Source organism: Sciurus vulgaris (genome assembly GCF_902686455.1).
Source record: "Sciurus vulgaris genome assembly, chromosome: 6".
Taxonomy (NCBI): Eukaryota; Metazoa; Chordata; class Mammalia; order Rodentia; family Sciuridae; genus Sciurus; species Sciurus vulgaris.
The window spans coordinates 91,087,249-91,103,777 of NC_136466.1; the positions used below are offsets into that span (position 1 = coordinate 91,087,249).

Below are 16,529 nucleotides of genomic sequence, written 5' to 3' on the forward strand. Positions count from 1 at the left end.
TTAATCACCCTGTTTTTTCACATTTTAACATAAGACCTAATGTGTTCTAAAGGTAAGTGGAATGATTGTCTTTATTGTATGACCTTTGGGACCCATCCCTCCACTCATCTTTCTGCTGTTATAGTTGCTATGGAGAAATAAATGACTGGTGGTCACTCTTTCTCTCCAGTCTCATTGAGCCATTAGTAGTTTGTACTATTCCCATATTCTTGGCCTGCTTTCGTGCCAAATGGTACAAGTGAATACTTTGAAATTTCTTTTTTGAAGACCGATTGAATGGTTTCTCAATAATTATAAATGTGCTTTTAATGGGGATTTGTTAGGTAAACATGGGCCTTATATTCTAGAGAGCCTGCAAAATAATAGAAGAAATAGAATTAACAAATAGCCTACAGTTTTGCATATGAATTCAGTAGCTGACAGAATGCTCCATGAGAGAGAGTGAAGGGATTATGCTTATTGATTAGAAAGAGTATTAGTTTAAGTGAAAAAAATTTCTTAAATTGGATTTGGGAATAAATATTTTGCAGAATTGAAAGAAACAGGTCTATATCATGGCAGAGAAGAGTGAATAGGTAAATATTTATACATATGGCAAAATCAAGGGAGATTCTTTCCCTACTGAACTGTTGGTTGCAAGAATTTTTGGAATAGCACGTTTAGTGAATTCTAAGATAAAGCATTTTTCTGGGGGTGAAAGTTTAATAGTTAATGCAGGGCAATAGGAAGGCATGCTGCTGATTTCTTTTTTTCTTTTTATTGCTCCTGTAAATCAAACTTTCTGTATTCTGTATTATGAAAATTAATAACTTGAAAATCTCTAAGTCTCTAATTTTCTGGCCCTTCTTCCCCCCAGAGTACTTCAATATCTACAGAATTTGCTGCTTCACAGCAGTTAATCATTGGGTTATCTTCCACTGGAAACAAATATATTTCATTCTCCTTTGTCTTACTCTGCATGTTGAGACTTGAAGATTCATTTTTAAAATGAGTCACTTTGTAAAACTTCATATGACAAGTGGCTAATAGCTTTCAGAGTTGTCATCTATTGAAATGTTTTTTCATGCTAAATGACCTTTTTTGATTAATTTTGTTTTGTTGCTGAAATGGGAGAGGATGACAACCTTGGTTCTTCAAATTCAAATACAAGCAGAAAAGAGTCTCTAAGATTTTGTGCTCTAGAAATATTAGAAAATTCAGATGAACATAAAGAAATGAATGCCATCAAATTGTACATACTTTTATGTACAATTTTTTTCCCTCTCTCTAACCAGGTTTATTTAAAAGAAAAAGTCTGTATGATCAATTTCCTTGTTATGTCATTCTACCTTTTTTTTTTTTTTTTTTTTTTTTTAAGTAATCTTCAGGAAACAGAATTCTGTAGGTATTACCCATAGCATCCAACCTTCAGAACACCCTTTATTTACTCTTGGAGTTTAGTATTCATCAGCCTTAAGTCTGGCTTGCCTTTTGGAGAAATAAAAATAATACTGTTAAACTGTTTTTTGAAATGGTTTTATTAGTGCAGTATAATTATACATAAAATTGGAGTTCATTTTGACATAATTATACACACATGGAATATAATTTGCTCTACTTCAGTCCCCGGTACTTCATTTTTTCCTCTCCTTTCCTTCCTCCCCTGCTCCCCTTCCTCAATTTTACTGATCTTCCTTCTGTTTATAGTTTTTTAAAAAGTAATGTTTTAGATATATACATAAAACCTTCAAATCCTCTAAATGTTAAAAATAGTACATATGTTAAATTATTTGCTATTTTAAAACAATTATATCTATTTTCTCTCTTTTTTTTTGTATTCTCTCCAAACATATTTATTTAGCTAGAATTCTCAACAAGAATTAGTATGGAAAAGAATAGGATCAAGGACTGAAGCTGGAATAGCTGGAATATTCCTTATCTCCCCCAGAATCATTATTGTTGTTATTATTGTTGCTAGTTTTTGAAAACATTATAGATAATTTCTTTCAATGCCACTTGGTTATATATAAAGAATATGTTATCAAGAGTTAAACATGAACATAGTTTCCTGAAATCTCATTTTGTTTCTATAATTGTGCTTCCAGGCATTAGCAAAGGGAATATGTTAAGAAGGTTTACCCTATTTTAAAAGTTGTTCCTGTTTATCTCTGCCTTTTGGAAACTATCTGCCCACACTTTGTTTACCCATGTGCAGTTTTGGGTATCCTAGATGATCAGAGGAGAGATGCATGATTGACTTTTCCTCTTTTCATCTGTGGTGTTTTCTGTAATATAGGCAGTTTATGTTGCAAATGTAGTCTGTCATGAATTATGTTTCTGTGGAGTATGAGTTTTGACTCAAGTAGAAATCAAATATAAAATTTTATAGCTATGTTTTTCTTTTTTTAGAATGGTTTCTCTAGTAATTCTCATTTATTACCTGTTAACAAACAAGTCTTTTTGAACATCAATTCATGATGGTATTTTTAAAGGATCATCATATTTAATGAGTATATAACATATATGAAACTATGCTAGTCTCTACCCTCTAGAAATTCCCATTTAGTTACAGAGACAACAAAAGTAGGGCATATCTGTTATAAAACTAATAATAAAGGTGTTATATGACATTAGCAAATATTCTAGACTCATGGCTCTTAAAATTATGATCTCTAGATCAATGGCACCTGAGTACTTGTTAGAAATGCCTTTCACCAGACCAAATGAATCAGGAACTTTAGGAGTGGGCCTCAGCATGTTCTATTTTAACATGTCCTTCAGGTAATTCTGATGCTTGGTATAGACAGTATCTAGTTTAGGCAAAACCACTGGATAGAAAGGAAAAAGTCACTGCCTTGCTGAGCAGGATATAGAGGGCATGGAGCTAGGCATGTCTGTCCATGGGAGTTCCTGTTTATGGAAGCAATAAGAAGAACATATTGAGAGGAGGAAATTCTTGTCTAGAAGCAAAATAATACCAAGCTTATGTCTTTTTTACCAACTTACTAATCAAACTTGTATTTCTTCCAATTTGTTTTCTTTTTTCTTTTTCTTTTTGGTACTGGGGATTAAACCTAGGGACGCTTAACCACTGAGCCACATACCCAGCCCTTTTAAAATATTTTATTAGATACAGGGTCTTTCTGAGTTGCTAAGTACCTTGCTAAGTTGCTGAGACAGGCTTTGAACATCCTGTCCTCCTGCCTCAGCCTCCTGAGCCTCTGGGATTACAGGCACACTCCATTGTGCCCATCTCCAGTTTGTTTTCTTATTTTGCCAAATAGTTCTAAAATTTTAATTCTTCAGCCATTATGAATTCTATTTTTGGTGCTAATTTGGACTTAAAAATCATTACATAATGTATTCCAGATTACTCGGTGTGTGTCTGGTTTTTTAAAATTTGGAATTTATAAACTAAGTGGTATTATGCAAAGAATTTACCTTTGAAATCTGTGACAGAAATAGTGATTCCATATATGATTTAGGGGCATATGTTCTACATAGATATTAAAGCATCAGGTACTTTTTTGCAGATAAATTGTTTCTATTTGCTCCCTATATTTATTGCTTTTATAGTCTGTCTTTATTATTTTAAGAACTTTCCTATGTGATAGAACAATTTGTTAATATGGTGAATGCTATTTACCATTAATTCTAAAGATGGAAATCACATTTTTGTTTTTTTGTGTATGTGCTATTCTGGAAATGACAGTCCTGATACTGATTGAGATTGGAGAAAATGGAAATAAAACAAAATACATAATATTTTCTAAACTAAATTATTTTACCAAAGTAAATTTTAAAATAAATGTAGGCATTGAATGATTATTACATAAACTTAATTATTACATAGAAAAAAGATAGTTTTAGAAAAATGTGGAAAGGTACTACTGAATTTGTAAACAGAATACTACGTCTTTGACTAAGGTTTTGTTCAGTGTTCAGTTGAGTAGCCCATGGTCTTTTGATTTTAGGATGCTGGAAAATTCCACTGAATCTGTCATGTTTTTATCAGTTCACTGTTGCCCACAGAGAAGATTGATGAAGATATCCTCCTTGACAAGAGTTCCTTCATTTAAGGAATAGGAAAGAGAGACTTGGCAAGCTTTATGCTCTGAAATTTCGCATACTAGCTAGTAGCAATAGGTGTTTTGTTTGAAACCCTTTAGTATGACTTTAGGTTCAGTGTCTATGGATAAAGTGGTTTCTACTCCAGTATTTAAGAAGATGAAAGTATAGTTTTCTTTATGAAATATTAATATTTTTGTATTTGCTGGTTTTCTTAAGTTTTGAATTCCTAGAATTAGGATGTGGTAAGGTATGTTTAAGGTGACTTTTGAGATTTAAGAATATAGGATTTGGTACTTAGATACTTGGTATATGTACACTAAAGACTTTTTTCTTTTAATTCCAGGAAATCTTACTGATGAGGGACAGCAGTATTGTTGTAAGCTAGTGGAAATGAATTCAAAAAGTGGTCCAGGCCTCATTGGCTTAGGCATTAGAGCATTACAAGACAAAAAGTATGAAGATGCTGTTAAGAATCTAACAGAAGGTAAATGTATAGAGTATATCACGTGACATGAATTGTAATTGTGAGTCAGTAGGCATTAATCTTGTAGCCTTGCTTTAAAGAAATATCTAAGATGGATGGAAAAAAATGTACCTATGTATCCTAGAGTCTTCTTAGGTTTGAATTCCAACTCTTCCACTCAGTAATATCAAGACCTTGGAAAAGTTAGTTAAATTTTTAGGGTCTCAGTGTTCACATAATAAAATGGGGTAGTTTTAGGAAAGCTTCAGCTTAGATTTATCAGGTATGATGCTTCTGGATAAGCTGTCATTCAAGCTGAGGTCTGACTGAATAATATAAACAAGATTTAGATGAAGAGGATAGGAGAAACATTTTAAGTCAAGAGATGAATCTGTGAGATAACCTGAGGTAAGAGGAAAAACTCATTCATGGAACTGCAGGTAGTTCAGCAAGATTTAAGAATGAGTATGGATGCAGAAAGGGGAAGGAAGTAAGGTTGGAGTGTAACAACCTCCAAGTTACACAAGTAACAAGTAAACTCTTGTTAAAGAGTTTGCACACTATCCTGAGGGCAGCAGGGAATCAGAGAAAGGCTTTAAGGAGGTGAATTTCATTATCTGATTTTTTTAGAAATATTGTGACTGTGGTATACAGAATACATAGGAATGAATGTCAGACACTTGCAGTGACCTGGGATAAAGAAGATGTGATCTGAAGTGGTGGTGGTAGAGATGGAGGAAAAATATGTGGAGAAAAATGGTTAGGGGCATTGACTCAGTGTGGTTTGTGACTGATTAGATGAGAAATAAAAGAAGAGGGGAAGAGTCTAATATAGAGAGTAGATAGTGGTGCCATTCATCTGAGTAGTCATGGAAACCTGGATTTTATTATTTTTTGTTTTTAATTTTAGGGCTAAAGGAAAGCCCTCTCTGCACAACTGGATGGTATCATCTGTCTGAAGCTCAAATCAAAATGCATAGACTTAAGGAAGCTGTTTTTGCATGCAATCAAGGTATTCTTGACATCTTTTGGGTTTTCACATAAGGGTGGCCAACGCTGTTTGTGTTTTTCATCTTAAAGGAGAAAGATAGTGAAAGTTTTAAAAATTACTAATTTCAGTTTTACTAAGGAATTAAATAAATGCCAAAAATGCATGCATACCTACTAGTTTATTTTTAAACTGGCAATGAATACTTATTAAGGTTTCCCGTATTTGGAATTTTGACTTATTTAGGTTTGAGTGAAGGTACTCTGTCTTTATCACAAGGAAGTTTTTGGTATTATATGTGTTCAGGACCTTTATGAATTCTTAATTTTCCTGGTATGGATAAGGGAAGTCTTGGGCATCTTGGAGACTTTCTGTATTGTGAGATGAGGTATGGGAATAGGAAATCATAAAGGGTGATTCTCTGTTCCTGACTTGGCTAATAGCCTTGCTTCTGTAGTTGAAAAACAGTCACTCAGCTCTAGTCTTAATTCATTTTTCTCTATCCAGTATTCTTTTTTTTCTTTTTTAATTTATCTGTCCAGTATTCTTAATTTGCTGTGTGTTACAGATGCTTTGGTTAAGGGCTAACCTTTATTATGTAATAGATATAGATAGCCATTGTTGTGCCTCAGCATCTTCAGCTTTATTATATGTTATATGAAGATAGAGGTTTTAAATTTATATGTGTTGTGTTTTAAAGTCAGATCTTTCTATAAAGAGTTCAAGGAAGAATTTTTATTTACCTTTGAATTATTCTGCTTGTATATTGCTTTAGAAAGTTAGATTTATTATATATGCAATTTGTTATGTAAAAGCAAAAAAAAAAAAAGTGAAGTGATATGGTTATCTTCATCCAAATGTCCTTAATTTTGTCAGCTCTGAAGAACATAGATAATCTTGGTGTGTCTGGAAGCAGTCTTTATCAGAAGAACCTTTGTCTTCGTTTGAAAGCAGAAGCTTTGATTAAACTCTCAGATTATGAATCTTCAGAGGAAGCAATTTGTTCTCTGGATCAGGTAGTCTTATCAGATTTTTCCCTTAAACTTTAATTAGTTCCAACCAACTAGGTAACAACTCTCTCTCTTTACCAAATATTTAACACACATTTTGAGTTAGAGGTATGAATTCACATATCTACACTTTGGCAAAACATTCACACACTTGAAAACTCCCAAAGTTAGTTGTTTGCTTCTTAGTTAAGTACTTAACAGTGCTTTTAATGTGAAGTAGTTTCCTTCTTTAGTTTTAACTGTTATTCTCCCTTTTTTTTTGTTCTCTAAGGTTATTATTACTAGATTATTTTAAATTTGTGATTCTAAATTGTTTTCTCCAAAAATTGTTTTATAGATCATTGACAAGATAATAATGTTAGTTTCTGTCAAAGAAAGATTTATTTATTTATTTATTTGGATACTGGGATCAAACTCAGGGGCACTTGAGACACATCCCCAGCCCTATTTCGTATTTTTTTTTTTTTTTTTTTTTAATTTAAAACAGGGTTTCACTGGAGTCACTTAGTGCCACGCTTTTGCTAAGGCTGACTTTGAACTCAAGATCTTCCTGCCTCCACCTCCCAAGCTGCTGGGATTATAGGTGTGTGCCAACACCCCTGGTGAAAGATTGATTTTTAAGAAGGAAACTGATTTTGTAATGTTTTTGGTTAAAGCAATTTGAAATTCCCTAGCAAAAAGACAATAGGTAAATTATGAATTATCACAACATTGTACCTTAAAGAGTTTGTAAGATAAAGGCTATTTTTTGTCTAAAATTAAAATCACATCACTGACTACATTGAAAGGTTTTAATTTTTTTAAAAAAATTATTGCTTTGTATATTTTAAGGAGATTTGTATTTCATAGTATTTCTTTAAAATTATAGCAATTGTCAGTATCCTTTAAGAACTAATATTTTATCTGGGTATGGTGGGGCATATCTATAATCCCAGCAATTTGGGAGGCTGAGGCAGGAGGATTGCAAGTTGGAGGCAAGCCTTAACAATTTATGGAGACTCTATCTCAAAATAAGAAATAAAAAGGGCTGAGGGTATAGCTTGGTGGTAGTGCACCCCTGGGTTTATTCCCTAGTAATGCAAAAAAAGAAAAAAAAAAAAAAAACTAGTATCTTATTTTTTTGTATGTTTTTATCTTTATATGTTTATACATATGTTTATACATATCTAAAATATGTATCTTATTTTTTATATGTTTTGTGTGAATGAGTTATAAAATAGATCTTTTCAAATTTTTTTCACAAAAAAACAAAAGTTTCTTAACAAACTAGAAGAGTCCAGGTCTGAGACAGAAAAGGTATAAGAAGGGCACAGAACATTTGTCATACTAGAAAACAAGGAAACATAATAGGGTCATGTCAGAAGAAATCAGGAGCCAACATAAGAAGATTCTTATTGGCTAAAGAAGGCATGAGTAACTGGGGTGGAATGAAGCTCATCAAATATGTTTAAATTCATTTGTGCATGATACAAAAAAAAAAAATCAACAGCCTCAAGAAATATTATCTTTGGAGGAAGTTAAGGTCCCCACTGGAAAGAAAGCATTTATCTTCCCTTTCCTATATGAACTTTTCCTCAGGATAAGCAGATAATGAGAAGGGGAGAGATTCTCTTTAAAGTATTCATGTAATAAAGAAAGAAGGAATGATGGAAAAGAAAATCACCATTTTGCAACCCCTAATGAATGAGTGGATCTAGGCATTAAGGATCAATGGCTAATAACATCACAGAAAGATGTGTCTGGCCAGCCAGACACAGCCAAATGCAAGCACACATGAAGTATTCTTACAGAATATCATCCTGGAATCAGATCAAGCTTCTTCTAGACCTAACTACTAAAATACAGGGGCAAGGAGCATGTTAAATAACATGAGAATACATTCAGCAAAATCCAGACTGAGAAACTGTGATAAATAGTCCATATTTTCATCAGTTAAATTATAAGTTCAAAGGAAAAGAGATGGAGGGTAGCCCTGTGGATTAAGAGAGACTTAGGAGATCTATCAGTCAATCGAAATATGTTTATTGGATTTTGATTAAAACAGGAATATTACTCAAATATTTTATAAGGCAATTGGGAAATTTGATAATTTTAAGGATGCATGTTTGGTTTTATTTAGGCATGATAATAATGTGGTTATGTCACTTAAAAATGGGTAGATCTTTTAGATATAACTAGTGAAGTATCAGATGAAAAGTTTTCTGAGATTTGTTATAGAATCATCTTAGCAGGTAAAGTGATTGAATGTGTAGACGAAAAAAGATTGCCTTTAAGTTCACAATTTTGTTACTGGGTGAAGAGCACATATGGGTTTATTAACTAGTCTAACTTTTTTATTATGTATTTGAAAATTTCCTTCATAAAATGATTACAAATAATCAAAGTGTTAATAGTGACATAAAGTAGGACTTCTGTGTCTTTATTCCTCTATGATCTTTCTTTAATTAAAGCAAATATTGCTGCAGTTTTGTTGTAGGAGATTTATAGCAGTTATTTACAATTATTTTCTAGGTTTCTGATGCAAATAATATCCCAGGACTTTTGGTTCTCAAAAGCTTGGCTTATCTGAACAAAGGTTTACTAGATGAAGCTACAAAGGTTAGTTTTTTTTTTTTTTTTAATTCAATCTAAGCATTTTTTAAAAGGTAAAAGTCATTTTTATATGGATATGGAATTGACAGGTATCTGCTTTATAGATTATGGAAGACCTTCTCTCTTCTTACCCTGACCTAGCTGAAGTTCATGCCCTTGAGGCATTGATTCATTTTACAAAAAAGGACTATCTGCAAGCAGAAAAATGGTAAGGATAAACAGTTGCTCATAGATCTAGTCTATTGTATTTCTCAAAAATTCAAAGTGGGCTTAAAGATCCAATTTTGTATAATTTGGATCTTTGAAGGGTTTAAATCATAGTATTTTTAAGAAATGTAGTTCAATTGTAGTACAGTAACTATAAATTCTTCAGTGGGTTTGGATAGTTGATCATAATGTTCAGTAAATAAATGTAGTGTTTGTTATACACTCTGAACACTTAGCATGTGGTAGTTGTAAAAGGTCACTGCTCCTTTAAGCTCCTCCTCTTCAAGCACAAATCATTTTTTTTTCCTCATTATAATCTAAATCCTAAAGTAATGACTTATTTCTAATTTGGTACCTTTGAGTCACTCAATCTTTGATTTTTCTACCCAAGCAAAAGTCTCCTTTATTTTATATATTTATCTGTAAATTTTTAAAAATTTATTTTAATATTCCTTTTCATTCCCCTTCCATGACTTAGTTTTCAGAGAGCACTTGAAAGAGATGCTGAAGTTGCTGAATATCATTACCAGCTTGGGGTAACATATTGGTTCATGGGTGAGGAAACCAGAAAAGATAAAACAAAGGCTCTTACCCACTTTCTGAAGGTAAAAAAGGTTTTACTCTTCAATTCTTAGTTTAAGTGGTTTTTTTCTAAAATCATAAACGGGAATCATGTAAGTTAGGTATTTAAAATTACTCAACCATTTTTTGTATATCATTTCTCACAGTAAGGTTTTGTGAAAATGTTTTGTGGGTTTCCAGGGAGAAAACTAAAACAAAGGTTTAAATGTTACTTTCAGAAATATGTTATAGAAAATGAGGCATAATTACCTTTGAAAAACAATACTGTTTTTGGGTAATTTCCACTGTAATTTTGTTGGCACTTCAGTCCAGATTTTTTTTTAATGTTTAACATCTATAAATCTTACATTCTTATCTTGACTCATAAGAGCTGGTTAATTTAACAGTAACTCTAATTTCACATTTCTTTTACCAAAGAAATAATAATTTACTCTTCTGTTTAATTTCTGTAAGCAGACAGGGCCAGATTTCCCGTTTCTTTTAAACCATACATTAAAAGATGTTTTGACATAGTTTTGAATAATTAATAAAATTTTTTATTTTTTTCTTTTAACGTGTATACTTGATTTGTCCTTTGTGTTTTTAAAGATAATCATGCAAAAGAACCTTTAAAATTTTGTTGTCTCTATTTATTTAAAAGGCTGCAAGACTGGATACATACATGGGCAAAGTTTTCTGCTATTTAGGACATTATTACAAAGATGTAGTGGGAGATAAAAACCGAGCTCGTGGATGTTACAGAAAAGCTTTTGAGTTAGATGACACTGATGTGGAATCTGGAGCTGCAGCAGTTGACTTAAGTGTGGAGCTTGAAGATATGGTATGACTAATAGCCACTTCAGCTTTTTTTGTCCTGAGTATATGAATGCAAATATTTTTATACATATGTATATTTGAAAGTTATCATTAGTTTTTATTATTCTTTTTAGAAACAATGGATTTCTTCCTCCATTTATAAATGGGCTAATTTTCTTTTCATTGACAGATATTAAGTCCCTCACAACTTATTATTGAAACTAGTTTGGTATATACCAATGTAAGTTTAAAAAAATAAGTGGGAAATGAAAATATGTTTGTGTACTTTACATAGGTATTCTTTATCTTTATGATATTCAGTATGGCTAACAGTAATTTTTTTTTATTAGGAAGCTGCCTTAGCTATCCTAACAACAGTAACTCAAAAGGCAAGTGCTGGAACGGCAAAATGGGCCTGGCTTCGGCGAGGACTATACTATTTGAAAGCTGGTCAACATTCACAAGCAGTGGCTGAGTAAGGCACCTTACTATGTTAATGTGTAGATAGCATAATGGTTCCATAAAGTAAATTTCATTTATATCCAAATGACCTTACCGGGTTGTATTTTGAGAGAAGAAATAGAAAAATTTATGGTTGATTGATGCATATTGTCCATATGGCAGTAGAATTGGAAAAGTTATGATTATGTACAGTTGTTGAGGTAGCCAGTCTAGTGAAGATCTTAACAGTATCATTTACAAGTAGTGTCTCAATAGAAATTTCAGTAATAATAAAAAACTGAGAGAAAGATCTTTGTTGTTATTTTGTTCTTCCACTGATATTCACTGTTTTTGGCAAGGGAGACATTTTGCAACTAAAAGGGCATTTCAAACAGCTCAAATATGTTCAATATTAGTCATTTGGTTTGAACTGTACTTCAGGGTAAATCAAATATAATCAAATCGAAATGAACTTCTGATTTATATCAATATCTAGAACATAAGCATTTTTAAACTTTCCATAAAAATGTAATTTGATCAGAAGTATACAACATGCCTCTTATTCCTGTATTTCAGTTATGATATCTCTATTTAGTAGAAGGATGAGGCAAATTGAGATGTCCACCTGTTCTGTTATCATAGAAAATTGGAGTTCTTCCAGTTCATCAAGAAAAAGAATGTCTGATCATTACACTTCAAAAAGAATACTTTGTTCTTATTCATTCTAAATTTTAATAACATTTCTTAGTATTAAAAAAATTCAAGTTATAAAAGGAATAAGTATACCTGCTTTCAAAAGCACTTTTATAAATAGAAGGATCAATGGATATTTGTGATTCAGTTGAATTCTTTATCTAACATTTTTCCTTTCAGATGTGAAAATAGTTCTATTCTTTTTAGTTATCTTACTGTTTCTTAAAATTTTAGCTTACAGGCAGCATTAAGGGCAGACCCAAAGGACTTCAATTGTTGGGAGTCATTAGGAGAGGCATACTTAAGCAGAGGTGGCTATACAACAGCCTTGAAGTCCTTCACAAAAGCCAGTGAGCTCAACCCAGAGTCCACATACAGTGTGTTTAAGGTTGCAGCAATACAACAAATCCTAGGCAAGTATAAGGAGGCCATAGCTCAATACCAGCTGATTATTAAAAAGAAAGAAGATTATGTACCTGCTTTGAAAGGTAATTTCTTTTTAATAGATCCTTTAACTTTTATGATACTGAAATATAAAATCCTGAGTAAATTTCCTATGTAAATGTATTGAATAAGTTCAAAAAATTTTCTGTAGTCAGTAGCACACATCTGATATGAACTTCTTGTAGTGTAACTTATATAGATTTGAATATAAAAAGATCAAATTTTGTTGCATAATAGCAAATAATAATATGACAGAGATGTAACTTTTAGGTAAATAGCATGATAGCTTTTAGACTTAAAAATGGATCTCTAAAACAAGTTTGTTTCCATATTCTTATATTTTGATAATTAATTTGTTGTATCTAGAGGATATCTCAATACCTTTTATTTTGTAAGTTATAGAAGCTCATTAAATTTTTTTTCAACTATAGAGACATTGCATCATTTTATAATTATCTAGGTTAATTTCAGTTCCTCCATAGACATCTATTCCTTTCTAGCAAATTTTTTTGGTCATGTAAGGAAAAACACTACCATCTATATATATATATATATATTTTTTTTTTTTTTTTTTGGGGGGGGGGGGCGGTGCTAGGGATCGAACCCAGGGCCTTGTGCTTGCAAGGCAAGCACTCTACCGACTGAGCTATCTCCCTAGCCTCAACATATATGTTTTTTATGATTATATATTACCATTAAAAAAAAGCCTGGAGCTCATTATATATACTTCCCTCCATTTCCTTTCCTTTATAAATAAGCAATTGAAGTTTAAATCCCAAGTAGTGTTAGTTTTGAGTAACATACAACTTAGGACTGAAAATCTCTTTAAAATAATTTTTTAAAAAAATTTTGTAAAACTCCTCGAGAAGGAGGGTTCACAATTATGAAATGTGTACTAGGCATGTTAGGAAATTACTGTTTCATTTAATCCTTATAGTTTGCTATACCAATTTTAATATCAAAAGATCAAATCATATTTCACAACAGTTAAATAGTCATATGGTAGAGAATAAGATTTATATAATATCTCCATTTTTTAAACTGAGGTTTTGAGAGGAAAATAACTTATTCAAAGTCAAAGAAATTCATAGGTTTCACAGGTCATTTTTTAGTGCATGTTTACTTCTTTACTGCATGTTTACTCCAACAGGACACTGATGTTTGAATTCTTTACTATATGTATGCAAGTTCATGCTTGAAGATAATTTTATAAAATATAATAAAGTTTTGTTTGTTGGAAAGTGACTTTAAAATAACAATAATACATTTATTTGAAGTTCATTTTAAGTGTTTGTATTATATATTTTAATGACAACTTTAGACTTACTTGATTTTAGGTTTGGGCGAATGCTATCTCATGATGGCAAGAGCGGCTCTAGTCGATTATCTTGATGGAAAAGCTGTAGACTACATAGAAAAAGCCCTGGAATATTTTACTTGGTTAGTATTATTATTTATTATGTTTATTTTCTTCATATTGTAATAAAGCCAGATTTAGAAAATAATTTTATTTTTCTTCTGTTAGATATAGCATTTATTCAGAATATAAAACATAAAGAAGACTAGCCAATTAAATTTATAGCATATATATTATATTTTGCTCTTGAAGAACACAATTTCTTATAGTCTTCATAGTGGCTAGCATGCTGGATACTCAGGAAAGAATAGGAAGGAGTAAAGAATGCCACACCATGTGTTAGTGGTCTTTCATGAGATGAGGTAATTGATTATGTCTAATTGAAACCGATTGGGAAATGGGGCTTCAGGTGCACAGTGTGCTTTACACACTGGAGCCTGGAGTCCATTATATGTATTTTTCCCCATTTCCTTTTCCTTTTTAAATAAACAAGTGAGGTTTAAAACCCTGATAAATCTTTGCTCAGTGGTAAGGACCTCTTTTTAGGCTTTGGTGAGTCGGAAAGTAAGGAAAAATAAGCAATCTAATTATTTCTGGAAACAAACTAAGAAAATAGTAGTGTGTCTAATAATAAGGTATTTTATGGCAGTATAAATTCAATAGTTCATTCATTTAAATTCATTAGAAGTGTTATTTATGATAGATTACTTTAAAAAATCCACAAGTTATGCTGGTCATGGTAATGTGCACCTGCAGTTCCAGCTACTGAGGAGGTTAAGCCCGCCCTTATAGGGAGTCTGGACAACATAGGGAGACCCCATCTCAAAAATAAATAAATAAATAAATAAATAAATAAATAAATAAATAAATAAAGTCCATAGACTTTTGAATTGAAAATTTCTTAAGTATTTTTTTAGTTGTAGATGGACATAATACCTTTATTTAATTAATTTATTTAAAATTATTTTAGTTGTAAATGAACACAATATCTTTTAAAAATGTATTTATTTTTGTGTGGTGCTGAGGATTGAACCCAGTGCCTCACATGTGTGAGGCAAGTGCTTTACCACCGAGCTACTGCCCCAGCCCTTATTTATTTATTTTCATGTGAAAATGAGGATTGAACCCAGTGCTTCACACATGTTAGGCAAGCACTCTACCACTGAGCTACAATCCCAGCCCCAAATTGAAATTTTTTTAATGTTTAAATTGAATTTTTTTTGCACTTAAAACATCTTTCTTTGGTCTTTCTATTTTTCAAAGTTGCCTTCTCCTGTTTCCTGCTTATTTGATATCCAATCTTTTTCCTCTCACAGATTTTTAGTGCTGTTTTTCAAGTCTCAACATAATATAGTTTTTCTCAAAGTTAATGTGAAGTGATTGTTTAATGTTTTTAATTGGCTTTGTTTGAACTAGTATTGAAAGTAGATGTGAATTTTGGGGTGACAGTACTTTAGCTACAAGTACTGCTTTGGTGAACTTCTTTGAGGAAGTTTTATTCTGGATAACATATAGTACTCACCTAATTATAAAGTATTATAAAATATTTAAAATAATGGTCTTCAAATTATATTTACTTCTGTATTTAACAGGAGTTCATATTACCACAATTATGATGTAAGAGTGGTAGGAATTATTGTATTTTACAGATGTGTTGTTTTTATTAAACTTAAGGACATAAGAATTCAGGCAGTTAAAATTGCCTGTTAAATTTTTCTTTTTCTTTCTAGTTTTTCTCCATTAATGCTGTCAGTGTTAGAAATTTGGCTAAGATATTTGAATAACTTGAAATAGTGTCCTTCCTTGTGATTCTCACTGTGGGTTTTCAGTCATGACTGCAGTAATTAATATTTCTCGGGAAGACATTGGAAAATGATTTTTGGCTGCACTTCTTTAGTAGAAAAGACTATGAAAAACGTTCCATCTGCTTGTCCATCTGCTGGTGATATAGCAGTTTGTGATAGCTGATTTTGGAGACATGGCTTAAATGAAATTGCTGTGTTTTAGTTATACAATCTTGACAAAAATGAAGAGAAATATGTAGCTCTGGTTTTTCTCATTCTAAAAAGAAGCACCCTCAATCTCTGTAATTAATTTTTCTGTTTACATTTTTTAAGGGCCAGCCCCTTCCTTTTTTGTTTTTTAATATTTCTTTTAGTTGTGGATAGGCCTTTATTTAATTTATTTATTTATGTGTGGTGCTGAGGATTGAACTCAGGGCATCACACAAGCCAGGCAAGTGCTCTCCTACTGAGCCACAACCCCAGCCCCTCTAATTACATTTTGAACTGATCTATTTAGTCTGTTCTTTCTTGCTTCTGTAAATGTGGATCTCAACATTTTTGTGTTTAAATTTTTGTTATTTTTGGTCTCAGAATGAAAATCCTTTGGATTACCAAATATATTTGATACATTTATATTATTTTTCCTTTTGGGAGATGGTCTAAAAGCAAAAACATGAGATTATAACAGTCAACTATATGGGTGTTACTTTGATCATTGCTTAAATTTTTAAAAAGTACATATTTTCAAAAATTTAATACTAAAAGTAAACTGGTCCTGGGCTAGAGCTGTAGCTCAATGGCAGAGCACTTGCCTAGCATGTGTGAGGCACTAGGTTTAATCCTTAGCACTGCATTAAAGTCAAGGCATATAGTTTAAAAAAAAAAAAAAAGTGGTCCTGAAAAAATTTTTTATTTGATTCCTGCTATTTCTAACAAAAAATGGTGAAGGGTATTGAATAACTCTGTATAATTTTTGGTACTTAAATTAATAAATTCTTCATTCCTGTTCTTCCTTTATCTCTTCTTACTTGATGGAAAGAGGTTAGTTGAATATTCATAGAGCTTAACTAAGGAAGTAGCTCTTAATCAGGATTACATGTATAGTTCTTCTGCTTTAATTATA

At 31.8% G+C, this 16,529-nt stretch overlaps 1 protein-coding gene across 6 annotated transcripts in view; it reads left to right on the forward strand.

The window, feature by feature from the left end:
- SKIC3 (SKI3 subunit of superkiller complex) overlaps positions 1–16,529 on the forward strand; it is a 101,014-nt gene that overhangs the window by 21,608 nt on the left and 62,877 nt on the right. For all 6 annotated transcript variants that reach the window (XM_079146007.1, XM_079146004.1, XM_079146005.1 and 3 more), the window contains 10 exons: positions 4,394–4,534; positions 5,424–5,525; positions 6,378–6,517; positions 9,023–9,109; positions 9,208–9,311; positions 9,789–9,915; positions 10,533–10,712; positions 11,038–11,162; positions 12,056–12,309; positions 13,603–13,705. In XM_079146007.1, the coding sequence (XP_079002133.1) occupies positions 4,394–4,534; positions 5,424–5,525; positions 6,378–6,517; positions 9,023–9,109; positions 9,208–9,311; positions 9,789–9,915; positions 10,533–10,712; positions 11,038–11,162; positions 12,056–12,309; positions 13,603–13,705 (1,363 nt within the window). The remainder of the gene's footprint in view (positions 1–4,393; positions 4,535–5,423; positions 5,526–6,377; positions 6,518–9,022; positions 9,110–9,207; positions 9,312–9,788; positions 9,916–10,532; positions 10,713–11,037; positions 11,163–12,055; positions 12,310–13,602; positions 13,706–16,529) is intronic.